The sequence below is a fragment of the Emys orbicularis genome, chromosome 1, assembly GCF_028017835.1.
Source record: "Emys orbicularis isolate rEmyOrb1 chromosome 1, rEmyOrb1.hap1, whole genome shotgun sequence".
Taxonomy (NCBI): domain Eukaryota; kingdom Metazoa; phylum Chordata; order Testudines; family Emydidae; genus Emys; species Emys orbicularis.
Window position 1 is genome coordinate 299,156,575 of NC_088683.1, and position 17,776 is coordinate 299,174,350.

The following is a 17,776-nucleotide window of genomic DNA, read 5'->3' on the forward strand; positions in this document are numbered from 1 at the left end:
CAGACTAACACGGCTACCCCTCTGATACTCAACCTTCTAATTGAAAGGGATGGTATAAAAAGGTAAAATCAGGCCCAGAGTATCTGCTGTGAAGCAGAAATAAGAGTTTGGAGCAGTGCAGGGAAACATCAAACTGTGTTGGGAACATTATCAGAGACCTGACATGATAGAAATTGGATTGTTCCAATGAGCCTATTGATTCAGATCCAATTGATTATTCTTTAACTAAAAGGAAACGAGATTCCAAAGCAAGAAGGGGAAGCGCTGTTGCTATTACCCCCATTTTACAGGACAACCCCCCCCCCCCCCCTCCTTGGGAGCTCAGGCTGAAAATATGACTACATATGCTGCTGCGGCTGGATTAATTTAGACTGGGTTGATTAGCGCCACAATCGAGCCTGCCTACTAGCTTCAGTCCGGATCGCAGCCCGATTTCTGGGCAGTGCTTTGGGGAGGGTGAGACGCATCAGTGGCACTCGCTGCATCCCTCTGCCTCCTGGCCTCCCCCAAACTCCAGTCTGCAAAGAGAGCGTCCTCTGAAACGCTGCCCCGAGTCCGAGGGCACAGTCTCAGCTGTCCCCGCGGAATGCACCGGGGTGGCGCCTGTTGACAGCGTTTTCCTCTGGACGGGTTTGCAGCTGGTGAGAGAGCTCAGCTGGCAGAGCCCCGCGCTCCGTGCGATTACGGTGCTAAACCTCGCGGTGGGCTGGTGCGTTCCCGCCCCCGGGGCTCTGCGCTCCTGCACACAGGGCGCCGTGCCGGGCTCCTCGTGTACCTCGCCACAGCAGCCCGGAGTAGAGAATGCCAGTGGCCGTGTCTCGCTTTCCCTCGCGCGCTCCCTTTCTCCCCATCCGAGCCCTTTGTTAATTGATATGCCTGTGACTATTGGCTGAAGTTCTCCCAGCGATTTGCATGAGCAGAGAGGGGAGTGTCTTCTGCTGCCTTCACACCAGGAGCTAAATGACTGCAGTTTCAGAGGGAATGAACTACCAAGGGACTGGCAGGCGCTCGCAAGCCCTAGGAACAAGCTGGTTTCCGAGGAGCAGGCACCGGCAGCTGGAGATGGGGCACCTACGCAACGCTGGGCGCACCACCAGCCACAGAAACCTGCAGGTAGGGGATGTGTGCGGGGGAGCCCTGCAAGTTGTGAGCTCGTGCCCAGGAGAAGCGGTTGGGGTTTAAAAAAAAAGAAAAAAGCAAATGCTCTAGCTCGATCTAAACTTCGTCGTGAGCGATCAATGGGTCCTGTTGGCTGTAGCACCTCTACCAACAGCGATCAAAGCTGGGGGGTGTCTTTGTTTATGTCAAAGAACCGTTTAAGCCATTACACTGACAGGAGACTGGTTTTAAATGGAGGGGAGAAGAACTCCCCGAGGCTGGAGACGAAGTTACGTGAATCAGTTTCCAAATGCAGAGCTGGCTTGGCAATCAGAAAGGGCCAGTTCTTTTGCATAATCTTTTCAGGCGCTTCTGTTTGCGTTTCGTGTGAGTCCTGCGGAGGGAGAAGGGGGCTGGTGAGAGTCAGTACTTACCTGTTAAACGGGAATTGAAACTTGAACATCGAGCTCTGGGCTACATGAACGGGGAGCCCCCCTTTGCTCCCCTGTGTGAGGTGTTCTTGGTGCTGATGGTAAACTTCCCTGCATAGTCTGTTTGGTGTACACGGGGCTGCATTGGGGGTTGTGCAACAGGGCCATCGGAGGCGAATAGGCACATCTGTGACATGGTCTATTTGGTTACGATAGTTGGTGTGCATGACCTGTTTGATGGATGCGGCGGTGTAGACTGTCTATGCGAAGTGGATAATGCATCTGGGGCACAGTGTATGGTGTATTTGGTGCAGGCGGTTTCTTTGGGGGGGGGGGTGAATGGTGCACGTGTCCGTTTTTGGGTGCAGAGGGTGGCATATCTGATGCTTATGGTGGTGTGTCTGATGCAGAGGGTGTATTTGGTGCACATTGTTATATGGGTTCGTGTGAGGAACAGTTATTGCAGATGGTTTGGGTGTATTTGAGGATAGGAGCTCATGTATTTGGTGGAGTAATTAGGGGGCAAACGTTTGGGTATTTGGAATGCACAGAGTGGTGAATATGAGTGAAAGATGGTGGTGAAAATGGTGTATTTTGGGTAAGATTATGATATATTTGGGGTCTGGACTGGTGGTTTTGGAATGCAGATGATGGTGTATTTGGGGGGGTAGTAGTGGTGTATTTGTGGTGCTGAAGGTTGTGTATTTGTGGGTAGTTGGTGTTATATTTGGAGCACAGATGGGCAGGTGACTGGTTTTTATCTGGTATATTTGCGGTGCAGATGGTGATGTATTTAGAGGGTAAGTGGTGGCATATTTGTGGTGGAGATGGTGATGTAGTTAGGGTGCAGTTGGGGTATATTTGGGCTACAGGTAGTGGTGTATTTGTGGTGCACATGGTGTATTTGGGGGTAGGTAGTGGTGTATTTGTGGTGCACATGGCGGTATATTTGGGGTGCAGGTACGGGTGTATCTAGGGCACAGATGGTGCATTTCATCGCAGAGAGGCTGCAGCTTGTGGACAGGGTGGGCTGGCTGGGCATGTGCCAGGGAAGTCCCTCTCTAATCCCCTGTGCCTTTCTCTCCCTAGCATTTGTTCCTTTTCCTGCTCTTCATCGGCCCTTTCAACTGCTTTGCCAGTTACAGCCGCGCCACCGAGCTCTTCTACAGTCTCAACGAGGGACTGCCGGCCGGGGTGCTCATCGGGAGCCTGGCACAGGACCTGCGGCTACATGGGGTGGCTGCGGAGGGTCTGCCGACCCGTCGCGGGGAGCCTGTGCTCTCCTTCAGCCTGGCCTCCCAGGGGCTGGGCGGCCAGTACGTGAGCCTGGACAACCGCTCGGGGGAGCTGCACACCTCAGCCCTGCAGATCGACCGCGAGGCGCTGTGCCTGGAGACCGGCGCCGGCTTATCTGCCTCTCTGCCAGCGCCATCCTCGGAGCCCTGCCTGCTGCTGCTGGATGTGCTGGTGCTGCCCCAGGAGCACTTCCGCCTGGTGAAGGTGAAGATCTCCATCCGCGATGTCAATGACAATGCGCCACGATTCCCCGTGCCCAACATGCGCCTCTGGGTACCCGAGAACTCCCCCGTCGACACCCGCCTGGCCATAGAGCACCCTGCCCTCGACCCTGACCTGGGCACCAATGCGGTCCAGACCTACCGCCTTAAGGACGACTATGGGGTCTTCACCCTAGATGTGGAGGAGAATGAGAGTGGGGAGAGGACCCCCTACCTGATTGTTATGGGAGCTCTGGACAGGGAGGACAGGGAGGAGTATGTCACCCTCATCATCGCGGAGGATGGGGGGACCCCGCCGTTACTGGGCAGTGCCACCCTCACCATTGGCATCAGTGACATCAACGACAACTGCCCCCAGTTCAGCGATTCCCAACTCAACGTCACCGTCTATGGGAATTCCAGTGCAGGGACACACGTGGCCACCATCCACGCAGTTGACATGGACCTGGGATCCAATGCCCAGATCTCTTACTCTTACAGTCAAAAGGTCCCCCAGCCATCAAGAGACTTGTTCCATCTGGATGAAAGTACAGGAGCCATCAAGCTCTCTAGTAAGATCGATGGTGATGCTCCCCGGCTCCATAGGTTGACTATATTGGCCAACGGTCCTGGTTGTATCCCTGCTGTGACCACTGTGCTTGTGTCCATCATCAAAGTCATGTTGAGACCCCCTGAAGTGGTCCCTCGTTTTATAGCTAATGAAGTAGAAGGTGTGGTTTACTTGAAAGAATTGGAGCCTGTTAACACACCAATAGCATTTTTTACTATAAAAGACCCAGATGAAAAATATAAAGTGGATTGCTTTTTGGATGGCAATGGGCCATTCAAACTGTCACCATACAAACCATACAATAATGAATATTTATTAGAGACTACAAGGCCTTTAGACTATGAGGTACAGCAGCTCTATGAAATATCAGTGGTTGCATGGAACTCAGAGGGATTTCATGTAAACAAGATAATTAAAGTACAGGTTCTGGACGATAACGACAACTCACCAGTTTTCCCTCAACAATTAATAGAATTATCTATTGAAGAAAATAATGCTCCCAATGCTTTTTTGACCAAATTGCATGCAACGGATGCTGACAGTGGAGAGAGAGGGAAAGTGTCCTATTTTCTAGGGCCTGATGCCCCTTCATATTTTTCTTTAGATAAAACTACAGGTGTTCTTACAGTTTCCACTCAGCTGGACAGAGAAGAAAAAGAGAAATACAGATACACTGTTAAAGCAATAGATTCTGGATTGCCTCCCAGAGAATCGCTAGCAACTGTCACCATCACAGTTTTGGATAAAAATGACAATAGTCCTAGATTTATCAATAAGGATTTCAGTTTTTTTGTACCAGAAAACTTTCCAGGTTTTGGGGAAATTGGAGTTATCAGTGTTACAGATGCTGATTCAGGGCAAAATGGATGGGTAGCCCTTTCAGTTGTAAATGGAAGTGATATTTTTGTGATAGATACTGGCAAAGGAGTTTTGAGAGCTAAGGTCTCCCTCGACAGGGAGCAGCAAAGTTCCTATGTCTTGTGGGTTGAAGCTGTTGATGGAGGTGATCCTGCCCTTTCTTCTACTGCCAAAATAACTATCCTTCTTCTGGACATTAATGACAACCCCCCACTGGTCTTGTTTCCTCAGTCTAATACATCTTATTTGTTGGTACTTCCTTCTACTCTTCCTGGCTCTCCCATCACAGAAGTCTATGCTGTAGATAAAGACACTGGCATGAATGCTGTCATAGCTTACAGCATCATAGGTAGAAGAGGTCCACGACCTGAATCATTTAGGATTGACCCTAAAACTGGTAATATCACCTTGGAAGAGTCACTGATGCAGAATGACTATGGTCTCTACCGGCTACTCGTAAAAGTTAGTGATCATGGCTATCCAGAGCCCCTCCATTCCACAATCATGGTGAACCTTTTTGTCAACGACACAGTGAGCAATGAAAGCTATATTGAAAGTTTGTTAAGAAAGGAACCTGACATTAATATAGAGGAAAAAGAGCCACAAATATCTATAGAGCCTACTCATAAAAAAATGGAGTCACCATCTTGCATGCCTACCTTAGTAGCCCTGTCAATAATAAGCTTGGGCTCAATCACTTTAGTAACTGGGATGGGCATTTACATCTGTTTACGGAAAGGGAAAAGGCATCACAGAGCAGATGAAAATTTGGAAGTACAAATCCCACTAAATGGAAGAATTGACCTTCATATGTTGGAGAAGAAACCAATGGAGATTTCTAATATTTGATGTTTCCATGTGGATAAACCAAACTGCTGTCTAACAAACCTTGGACAATGCCCAGATTGGGTATGTTGACAGGAGTTACAATGAAGGACCACTAATTTATAACTTAATAATATTATAATTGTAAATAGCTGTTTACAGGTTTTTTAAAGTCAAATTCAGATTACAGCTTTTTTAATGAAATCTTCGTACTAACCGCTAGCAAGGAGTCTATAAAAACATGAACATAATTTGCAGCTATCATAAACCCATCATATCAGTGATTATACAGAGAGAGGAAGGTAAGACAATGATGAATTAAACTTAAGTTTAAAACGTTTAAAAAGTCATTTTAACCACAAGAGGGCATGAGATGCTCCTGTGCAGGGAACTGTTTGAGGTACTGTCCATGAGATTAATGCAAAGTATATTTATGGGTTTTAATATAAAACATATCTGGATATACATATATTTACACAAAAGAAATGTGTATTCCACTGGTTGTATGATAAAAAGAAGAGGAGGAAACATGCACTAGTAAAACAAACAGAATTTTTACCTCATGAGTAATACTTAGACAGTATGATAGAGAAGGCATTAACAAGAAGTGCAATTCCCGTTGAGCAAAGATGCAAAATATTGTCATGTAATCAGAATTTGAACTGCTGTAACATCTTCATCTTTCACTTATTACGGACTTAATATCTTCACACAAACTACCATTGCTCCAACAGTTTACTTGCCGTTATTAGGGAAAAAATTGTATTTAATATTTCTTACAACAAACATACACACACACACACACACACACACACGTCCATCTCAGTAAATATGGCCAGATGCAAAGAAGAAAAGGAATGGTTAAATCCTTCGTTGTCCCAGAAGTGTTGATATTTTTATTCTTCCAGCAATCTGTCAGTCGTATTCCATCACTTTGGTTGTGTAACAGATATTTTTATGTGATACTACTGACGCTAATCTGTCAGATGAAAACAAAAAACACTTCACATTATTAGCAATTCTAGAACTTAGTTTATACTGACTATTGCTCCTCTCTGGGTTGGTATTTCATGTGAAAGATCTGATTTCTGCCTTTTTTGGCTACCATTCCAGGCTCCTTTTCATTGGTTTTGTTTTTTGTATCAATTCCAAAATCGTATTTGTAAGACTGGTGGCATATTTTCTCGATAATTTATTCTTTGCTGCATCCTCTGCAACAAAGCAGCAGGTTTATCAGTGATGCATCATTTTCTCTTCATTGTAAGAACTGGGAACTATCTGTTGTATGATGGTTACATCAAATTTATCTGTGTAAACAAGGTAAATAAGTGTTATGCTTAAAACTAATCATTTTGATTTCTGGCATCATATATGTCTGTACTGTACCAAAAGTGTTTATATGTCTGCAAATTAAAGCTATATATTTTCATAATAACTTTTTCTCTCGGTGCTAACATTTTAATGATAAAGCAGAGTACCACTCGGTTTACAAGCAATTTTTCATCATTACCTAGGTATTTACTCTTTTGTTTATTTTTAATTTAATACATAGCACATTCTTAAAAAGCATAATACTTCCAAAAATTAATACACTCCAAAATTGTTCTTAGGAACCTTATCCTGCACCCATTGGAATCAATGGCAAGGCTCAAATTGACTTAAGTGGTGCAGTATCAGGTTCTTGCTTTTTAAAGTATGCAGTGCAACTATATATAGATTTTGATACATTCACCCACTTTGGCTAGTACAGGGGTCGGCAACCTCTGGCATGTGGCTCGCCAGGGTAAGCACCCTGGCAGGCCAGACCAGTTTGTTTACCTGCCGCCTCCGCAGGTTCGGCCAATCGCGGCTCCCACTGACTGCGGTTCGCCGCTCCAGGCCAATGGGGGCGGTGGGAAGCCGCGGCCAGCACATCCCTCGGCCCGCGCTGCTTCCCGCAGTCCCCATTGGCCCGGAGCGGCGAACTGCAGCCAGTGGGAGCCGCGATCGGCCGAACCTGCGGAGGCAGCAGGTAAACAAACTGGTCCGGCCCGCCAGGGTGCTTACCCAGGCGAGCCGCGTCCCAGAGGTTGCCGACCCCTGGGCTAGTACCTTACTCCACTGTAGACTCATTGAAATCTGCAGGCTATTTGCTGAGTAAGGTGCTACTTATCATGAGTGAAAGTATAAGAATCTGGCCCATATTTTATCAAACCACCTTATTATCAAAATGAATTTATTTTCAGAGGTTTATTTCAACTAGTTCTTAGTATTAACATTTCTATAATATACTCTCAGAACATTTTTTGTTTGTGAGCAGTTTGATGGCTGTGTTCCATGAAAAAATTAATTCTACCTGTCAAATGCTTATGGTTTATCACCTTGTTTTGTTTCTTTTAATATTATTAATATATGAAAATGGCATGTATCTATGAAAATTCATGTCATGAAAAAGACATTGATTATTATCTCAGAAGAAATATGACTAATTCCTTGTAATTGGGTTCTTTATTATACATTTTGATGCTTTGGTGGAAAAGTTTAGTTCTCCATACTACATTTATTCAGTCTAGCAGCATGTTAAGCAAAAGAAAAATAGCATTTTCTGCATTACTTCTGTATTATTCAAATTAGAAGCCTGGTCTCATTTCCAGTGAAGTCAATGACAATTATAGCATTGACTTAAATGGGAGCAGGAACAAGGACCAAACTTTTAATAAGAAAAAACTAAAACGTAAAATCATGGCTCTGATTCTACAACCCTTACACACAGGGCACCAGATTATGTGATTCTTACTCAGGCCTTGTCTACATGTGGATTTGCACGGATTGAATTGAACTCGTTGGTTTAAGACTGGCTTATTTTAGTTTATTTTAAACCCGTTCATAATCAATTTAAGATAAACCAAAATTAGCCTGGTTTAAACTGAAATAAGAGTGTCCACACAGTCGTATGCACCTGATTTAAGTAAATCAGTTTGCAATCACACCTTGTGGTGAAGTAAAGGTAAGCCTTTATTTCTTAAATAGTCCCATTGACTTTAATGGGCTATTTGTGGTGGCAGGTGCTAGTCAGTGTCAGTAAGGTGTCATAATCCACCCCATGAGTAGTCTTCATGCAGGTAGTCCCACAGAAGAGGATAAAGCATGCAAGATTGGGTCCTTTGGGTTTTTTTTAACTCAAAACTATGCAATTGGCAGCAGGTAAAAAAAGCTACCAGCCATGCAACAATTTGGTTAATCATATCCATGACAAAACAATCAGGTATTATCTCAAACTCATGGCACAGTAGATGTTTTTCATTTAAAAAAAGAGGGCTTCTAATTTCCTAGTGTCAGAATAGTTGATACCAGTAATGAGGCACTTTTCTGTAGACCTTGCTGTTGACAGAATATCCCTTTCAGAAATCCTTTTCATGCAAAAGACATTTTTAATGAGTATAGCTAAAGTAAATTAGATTCAAAGATAAAAGTCCCATTTTACTAACACCTTGTGTTAGTGCAGTTGCCAAAATGTATGCTAATCTTGTCAATGCTGGTAGTTGAGCTGGCATGAAAATAAATGTCCCATTCATTAAGAATCCCAATATCCATTGAACAATCTGTGAGCGAGTGGGTGCTGTTTCTCCAGTTCAATAAAAAATGAGATGGCCCTAATCTTTATGCTGCCAAAGACACCGTAGCATTGCAATGCAAAATGTATTTGAATTAGAATTAGCAAATAAAGGACAAGAAATGGGCTGTGAGCCTAGTGGAGGTGAGCATAGAAAATCAGTTTGGGTTCTTCTCTTTTTTTATTCCATTTGATCTTTCTAAAAAGATGGTAGCTCCATGAGGCTTTGAAGTTATTGTTTTGATGCAAAATTAGCTAAACGCTGCCTGTTTTAATATCAGTAAGGGATGCATTCTGAAAGTGTGGCAACGAGAAGGAGACCATTTTGCTTTCGCCCCCATGTCTAACACTGAAACTCCGTTTTATCTGATGGCCTATGCAGGCTTCAAGGCCCTGATTCAGCAAAACACTTAAACCTGTGCTTTGCTGAATCAGGGCTCAAATGTATGACTATGCCTACAAAGTCAGATCCAAAGCCCATTGAAGTCAATGGTAAAACTGCTTTTGACTTCAATGCAGCCAGGATTTCACTCTTAATTTTTCAGTTTCGGAAGATTTAATGAAAATACCCTAGTTCAAAAATATGAACAGATTAATTCCCTACTAAACTTTCACTTCTGGAGACTCATGTTCAAAGTGGTCAAAAGAGAAATGAATTTTCTGGTCTGAGCTCATCCTAGCTCTCAGTGAACAGTGGCCTGCATTACAAAAACACCCTGCAATTTGGCATAATTTGCCATAAATGGCACTTCCAGCTCAAAAAAGGTCAGTGACAGAAACTGCAGGGTGTTTCTTTCCAAGACTCAGGTGCATTGACAGAGCTGTGCAATGGAGCTTGTACAGTGACTGCTACCTGCTCTGTACTGTGCTTGTCACCAGTTTTGTGTCTAGCAATCATTCATTTTCATATGCATTAATATTTACAAAATTAACTTACAGTTAAAAACAATACATCAAAATACACACTGATTCCACTGAAACAGACATTTGCTTCACGCTGGTCTCCAACGAAGCTGGAGTTTGGATCGTTGAGTAAATTCATGTCCTTTATTACTGAAAAGTATCTATCTTTAAATGAGATGTTTTGTGAAATTTTAATGGAAGCCTCAGGTACTCAGCACCTTTAGGATCAGCCTATCAGTTTAATGGGACTTCTCACAGGATTAAGGATTACTCGTTGATCTTTCTACTTTATTAAAAATTAGTCTTTCATTTAATGGACTGGAAAATGATCTCTGGGAGCCTTTTGCACACTTCTAGCATGCTACTTCATAATAAGTCATTCAGAGTTATGAAGTTTCTCATAATTTGTAGCATGTCATAATTTAAAGGTTTCTAGGTTAAAATGTGTCTAAAAATAACTGTGCATGCAGAGTAGCTGCTTCTGTTTCATGCTCTGTACAAGACTGAAGCTGCTGCCAGGGAGATAAACCTGACATCTGCACAGCGATGCAGAGAAACTCACAGAATTTGGCAAGTAAGGAAGAACAAATAAAGATTTTCAAATGCTAGAAAACAAAGATACTTTCATTCCTACAAAGAAAGGTTATCTGTCAAACACTTTGTAACCAAAGTTTCAGAATTTGCATCTAGAGTTTTAGACTAGTTTTGACTTAGTGGGGTTTAAAACCCAAATGATACAGTTCTGAATATTTCTGAAAAGAAACAAACAGAACACTAAGTATACAACAGGTGCTAAGAAAACATTGTTCTTAATACAGAGCCTTTTAATAATTTATGATGCATTCAATCATTTATCTCACTGCCTGTGAAAACAAATCCATGCCTAGTGTTTGACTTGCAGGTTTTCACATTGCTATCTTACATCCATCAAAAACTAGGTATTTTGAGTAGCAGGCATTTAGGTTATGACTCAAATATACTATGTGGGATCATTTAATCTATGTTCAAATAGAGAAGTTGACTTTGTGTTCAGGCTTGACATTATGTTCCCACAATCGTTGGAATGACCATGGGTTTCAATCCCTGCAGGGTGAACTCAGTTTTCCATCCTTCTGGATATGCTGTATATTTTACATCTCCAGAGCCCTGCACAAACATTAATCCTCACCACAAGTCAATGGAGTGAGTGTACAGAATGGGGAAACAAACACTCAGAGGGTCAGATCCTGCCCTGATTACGTCTTGTGCAGTTCCATAGAAGGGTGTAAATCAGGGAAGAATTTGGCCCATAGAGGTTAAGGTTAACAATTTCAAATGTGTATTTAAATAAATAAAAGTGGCTCCCTTCAGGTTAGAAAATATGGGGCCTACATCACTTACCCTCATCCCAGAATCAAAGATGCAGCTGGGATTACAACCCCGTTGTTCCTGGCTCCAGTTCCTCTGCTTTCCTCATTAGATTACTGCTCCTCTAAAGTACTTTTGCAAGCCTAGGAGCTTGATCCAGTGTCCTTGGCGCGCGTGCACGCGCACACACACACACACGAATGTGTTAGTTAAATGCTGCCAGTTAGCTGACTGTGACTGCATTAGACTAGTGCTATGTATAATGATAGTTAAAGCATTTTGAGGAGCTGCAAGAAACTATGATATGTGAAGTATTTCAGTTATTACTAGTTATCTTATTATAGTGCCCAGAGGCCTCAACCAAGATCTTGGCCCCTTCATGCTAGGTAATGTACAAACATATAATGAGGGACAGTACCTGTCCCCAGAAAACTCACAACTGAGTAGATGAGACAGGGTGGGAGGGAAAACAGATGCCCAGAGAGGTGATGTGGCTTGCCCAACATCACACAGGCTCAGTGCAGAGACAATGGAATTTAAGTCTCAGGCCAGTACGCTGCTTCTGCTATATGAATTATTCTAAAGCAGTGACAAAAATACTTTGTAGAATTATTTTTTTTGACTGTAGCCACCTCCTTTCAGTCAAAGCTTGCAGAACACATACAGGAAGTGTGATCCTGTACATTTAGTAATATGGCAAGCCCTTTAAAATGGTAGATTGAATACAAAGTTATTTAGTGCAAGTTAGCCCCCTCCTCCATATCACACCCTGGGCTACATTTTTAGAAGAATAAAGTAATAAAAGAGCTGTGTGATATCCAAAGGACCAGACAAGTGCTGCTTTCGGAGATGTGTTGCACTTCACTAGGCACTGAAGTGAATAACAGCAGAACATAGCAAAGTTAATTAAATGCAGTCAAAATGAAAAAGTCCCTTAAAGAGAGCAGTGGCAGTACCTGTGAGAAATGAAAGGAAGTGGTCATAAGCTAAATAAAGGTTCACCCTGGTTCTGCTGGAGTTGCTGAGCATCCCCAGCAGTGTTAAGGTCCCCTTTCATCTTTCTTTGACCCTAAGAGTAAGTTGGCACAGTACTGAGGTTTTCTGACACTAAATGCTAATACAAAATGCAGTAAATGACTCGCATTGTCAGGAGGTCAACGTTGTAAAGAGGATAAAGGATGGAATGTTTTTAAAGGGTCTGTTGCACTATAATAATAGCATTCTTTTATTGGTAACTTTCCATCATGCTATCATGTTGTGCTAGCTCATTTTTGCTAACACAGTACAAAACAGGTCTTATTAGAAACATTTGAATATTCTCAGCCAAAGTACATGCTGCTACTGTGACATGGTGTGTCCACAGGAACAGTGGAATTTTGTTATTGAAATTAGATCCTTATTTATTTTGTATCAGTATACAAATATTATAGCTGACTTTCCAAATAATCTATAACTCTATAGCTCTTCTCTCCTATATTTCATTAAATATTTCATTGCACTAATAAGAAAGAGGATGTTTGGTATCCTGCAGATGTTTTCTGTTCAAATGGGAAGCATGCAATTCTACCTACAAGCTACCTGCACATTATTTTTTTCTGGTTGACTCAGGGGGAGGGGGAAAGTGCATGCAACCTATATATATATTTTGGAGGGTGAGGGTGAGGTGTAACTGTTATTGTTTTTCTCTGAGAACAGCTGTACATTCAGCAGAATTAAATAGGTTTGAATTGTTAATCATTAATTTACTTTTCTTTGAAACAGGTGTACTGAAAAATCAGAGTCACAGCAAATATGCGGTTACTCACATAAATGTAGCTATTTTATCATTTGGCCCCCAGCTTTGTACAGCTGAGACTTTGGATTACTTTCTCCACTGCTCTACAAGGAAAAGCCCAAATGTTAGGGCATATTTAAGTCCTGGAAGTTCTGTTAAATATCTACTTAAAATCAACATGAGATATCTAATTACTTAAATGCCTCAACTCCACTCTGAAACAAGTTAATTCAAATAATCCAGTACTTTAGGCCTCAAGTACTGAGCACCTCCTGTGAGGAGCTGAGCATCCTCCACTCCCATTTGACCTCTCATGAGTTAAGGGCATTTTCATCAACTCACATAATTCTTTTGTACAAAGAAAACCAAAATCACCAGCATTTTCCCATCCAGGCTGCAGCAGCTCTGAGGAGATCAGAGACAGGAACTTTAAAGGGTCCTACTATTTTTCTGATACTAACATCTCACTTTTGGTACTAAAAGTGCTTCATTAGTGCCTCTTCAATAACATAATTTTATATGATAGACTGTAGTGGGTCTAGTGGTTTGACTGATCACATATCTGATAACTCTTTTTTTTTTAAAGATACCAAATACCTAACATACATTTCTCCATGTATTTGCCCTCTAAAAAACCCCAAAGTTTACACTAATAAAGTGAAACTATTTGGCTAATGTAATCAGATGTGATACTCTGGCACAAGGACACAGCATGGAAAGTATTAAGAGCAGTTCCCCTTGAAGCTATAGTTAAAGTGCTTCTTTTTATACCTTTTCTTTCTCTTGAATAAGACACTTTCCATGCCATCCAGGTACGTATTCATATGAGTTCTCACCTGAGTGGACACGTAAGGTTTTACATTTAATTTTAATTAAATACAAAACAACTAAATGCTGGGTGTTAATTTCAGGGAAACATCCAGAATAGCCAGCCCACTTTTTACCAGCTCAGCTAGACCGAGTATCCAGAAAAGCCAGCCCAGATGCGTATCATAAAAGCCTCTGGCTTCACATATACTATTATGGTGGAGTAGCCTACAGTTTAGTGCAAGCATAGGTCCACATTTTGCCCTCAATGAAAACTTTTCAAACTTAATCCCAGTGACATCAGTGGAGTTGCACAAGTGTAACAGGAAAGCATTTGTCCACCCATGGTTTCATTAATATAGCTTTGCACATGTCTACATTTTTTGTACAAATCACAGATGTTTTTAGTGTCTATGAGTGAAACCAATATTGTTTTTTGTTCGAATAAGCCACCTCTCAACTCTGTTTTTGCTTGCTGCCGCAGTGAGATACTGTGTCTTGAGATACCCAGTAGCCAGGTACCACCTTTCTCCTTCCAAACTCCCAACCCATGCAAATAGCTACAAGAGCACGTCTGCTGGGAACACTCTCATACACATTTATCTGAGCCAACTGCTTTGTTTTCTCTGAGCACCCTTGTTCCTGAAAACTTTCTCACTGGAATGTTCACAAATCAGCAAATAACTGGGGTAACAATACCAGTGAAGTGGATTGGAGACCTTATTTGCCAAGAGTAACATTTTTTGTATACCTGCTGTTTATGAGAATGCTGACACCCACAAATCTTCAAGCAAAATGATACATGGTAGATGCACAAAGGCAAAGAAAGAAGTCTCATTGCTACTCCATCTTCACTGGTCTACTCATGATAGATTACACTGTGCTAGGGATGCAATTCTTAGAGGAAAAGATTATGATTCCATACAGTACAAGGAACAAAATGCTATGTTGCAATGCCAAAGGACATTTTGATATGGAAATATGCAAAAGAGGAGCCAGAGAAATCCTTTATCAGCCTGACAGAAACACACAGATTCCTTATATGGTTCTAAAATGTTCTGTGTCAAACATATTGAACACAACAGTTTATAGAATCATTACATCTTCAGCAAGTAACAGAAAGACCTTTGCAAAATGTATCAACTTCGCTTTTACTTTAAAGGCAAAGACAATTCAGTGGTAATTGACTTGTGCTCAGAGTGCTGTGAGTTGAGTGTTCTACAAGATGACCTGAGCAAAACATTTGAAGTCTACCTTCACAAGACATGAAATTCCTTAGCAAGTGTTTTCAGATAATGGTCTACAATAAACTAGTGCAAGGTTGGAAACTTTTACAAAGCATTAGGTTTCTCTGATCATATTACATCCAGTCCAAAGTACCCAAGGACAAAAGGACCTGCAGAATGAACAGGTCAAACTCAAAAATATACTCCAGACATTAAAAGAGAGTGATGAAGATCCTTCTTGACTATATATACAGAAATATATCCTAGAAGCTAATCTGGAATCTCCCATCCAATTATGAATGAATGAATGAATGAATGAATGAATACATACATATTTTTAAAAAGATAGTCAATTGCATCTGGCTTTCTTAAGCCAAACAACAGGTACTCCGTTGAGAAGAAGCAGATAGCTCATAAACAGATGCATTAAAGATATTACAACAGGTCAGTAAACTTGAATGTTCCTCAGCAGGTACAAGTATGAGAATAAGGTAAGTGGGACCTGCTGTGATGCTGATCAAAGAAAATGCTCCTAGATCCTGTATACTATGCCCTTCAAATGGATCTAAGTTCAAAAAGAATCAGAAAGACACCTTAAAGGCTCTAGTAAATTCTGAGAAATATAAAAATATTACCATTTAAAATGTAATATACTATCATGGATATTACACCCCAAGACAAAGAGCTGATATGAAAGATGAGAAGACAAATCAGGAACTCAGTAGTATACCTGAAGCAGGTCCAGGTTTTTGAGTACCATAAAACCTAACTGGTATTAATGACTGCAGACTGATTGTTGCCCTTTAAAGCTTTGACTTTCAAAGGGGAGGTTTAAGGGTAAAAACAGGAAGCAATGATCTAATATGTAACTACAAGAGCCTTCTATAGTCATGACATTTTGACTTGTCAAGGACCTACTATTGCCAACCCCACATATTCATAAACCATATATTGGGTGCCCAAAATCATGAGTCTGATTTTAAAATCATGAGATTTTTTTGTCTTCTAATTTTTGAGCTCTGAGAGTACATTTAGGTCACATTTCTTAAGTTTTCCCTGCAGCCATAATGGCTTTTATTCAAAATGAAGGCTGAGATTTTAACATAGTAACAAGATTCCAGAAGCTGGGGCTTTAACCAAAATACCAATACAACATGATTCACAAGAATTGTGTAATTAAAATGCTGCAGAATAAAGAAGAATCCAACATGTTTGCTATGGCATAGTGCCATCCTTTGGCACCATGAGTATGTCAACACAGCAAAACAAGACCTAAGGCAGCAAGTATGTCTGCACTGCAACGTAAGACCAGGGTTCAAACTCAGGCTGAAGCTTAACACCCCTTCCATCTACACTCAAATTGTGATAACCCAGGCCTTGAACCCAGGATTCCAGGACCCTACAGGGGTGGAATTGCCAAGCCTGAGTTGAGCTGGGACCCAAGGTTCAAACCAGATTACTTTGCAGTGTAAACAAAGCCCCACTGAACTCATACTCTGAGAATTCGCCAAAAGTATCCCACAATCCCACAGGCCGATGTTCTTTGTCCTCTGAAGAGTCAAATTTGGTGGACAGTCAAGCTTTCCACACTGCATCGTGAACAAAGGGCTAGAGAGGCCACATTTTGGGAGGGCGCTAGGAAGTCTGGGATATGTCTGGTTGGACTCAGGCTCGCATAATGCTGTATAGACTCTGGAGGCCCAGGTTGGGACCCAGGAGTCAAGAATTCCTAACTTGGGGTTACAAATGAGTCTAGATGCTCAAGCCTTAGATTAACAAACCCAGGATCTGCTAACTTGAGTGCTACTAACCCTGGGCTTACATTGCAGTGTAGACATATCCTCAGGGCCCAAGTCAACTGACTCGGGCTTTCAGGGCTTGTGCTGTAGGGTTAAAAGTAGCAGTGTAAACATTTGGGCTCAGGCAGGAGCCCAGGCTCTGTAACCCTGCAAGGCGGGAGGGTCTCAGAGCATGGCTCCATCCCAAGCCCAAATGTCTACGCTGCTGTTTCAGTTGACCCAGGCTGGGAGGCTCGCTGCCACCGTTTTTTTGTTTGGTTGGGTTTTTTTGCTTTTTGTTCTGTGTAGATCTATCTTTAAGTATCTGTCAGGAAATGCACAGGCAGGAAGAAGTGGGCTACAGAGAGAGATGAGACATAGAAAGTTTAGGTATTCTCTGAGTACAATACTAAATCTGGTTTCATCTGTTCTTGATGTAACAATTAAATAAAAAGCATTTCCCAGGCTCTTTGAGAGTACAACAGTTGCCTTCTGAATACAACACACTTGGTACTCTGGCTAAAATAGATACATTACATTTGACATAAGAAAATCAATTCTTCCTTATGGTATTGATTATTTCTCTTTTCAGCAAAGTCTTCCTTAATTAGATCCAGGTGTTTCCTCTTCTGGGACTTATTTCCCCATCACAAACACCTTGACTTCAATAGCAAGTTATTTGTAGCATGTGTGAGGTGAAGGGAGTGATACAGCCTCTGGTCTCTAAGGGTATGTCTACACTGCAATTAGATACCTGCGGCTGGTCTATGCCAGTTGACTAATCCTTGCAGGCTCAGGCTAAGAGGCCGCTTAATTGTGGTGCAGACGTTCAGACTCAGGCTGCAGGCCAAGCTCTGGGACCCTCCGACTTCACAGGTTCCTAAAGCCTGGACTCCAGCCCAAGTCCAAACATCCACATTGCAATTAAACAGCCCCTGAGCCTGAGTCATGCAAGTTCAAGTCAGCTGGCATGAGCCAGCCATGGGTTTTTAATTGCAAAGTAGACATAACCTAAGGCTGAAATGTTATGTGGCTAAGTAGGCTATCTTCTTTCATCCTTTTTGGTCCCC

General features: G+C 42.1%; 1 protein-coding gene across 1 annotated transcript; it reads left to right on the forward strand.

The window, feature by feature from the left end:
* The first annotated feature begins 960 nt into the window (after nucleotides 1-960).
* Nucleotides 961-5,303, forward strand: PCDH20 (protocadherin 20). Its single transcript, XM_065423305.1, has 2 exons — nucleotides 961-1,113; nucleotides 2,619-5,303. The coding sequence occupies exons 1-2, from the start codon at nucleotides 961-963 to the stop codon at nucleotides 5,301-5,303; spliced, it is 2,838 nt and encodes a 945-aa protein (XP_065279377.1).
* Nucleotides 5,304-17,776: the final 12,473 nt, after the last annotated feature.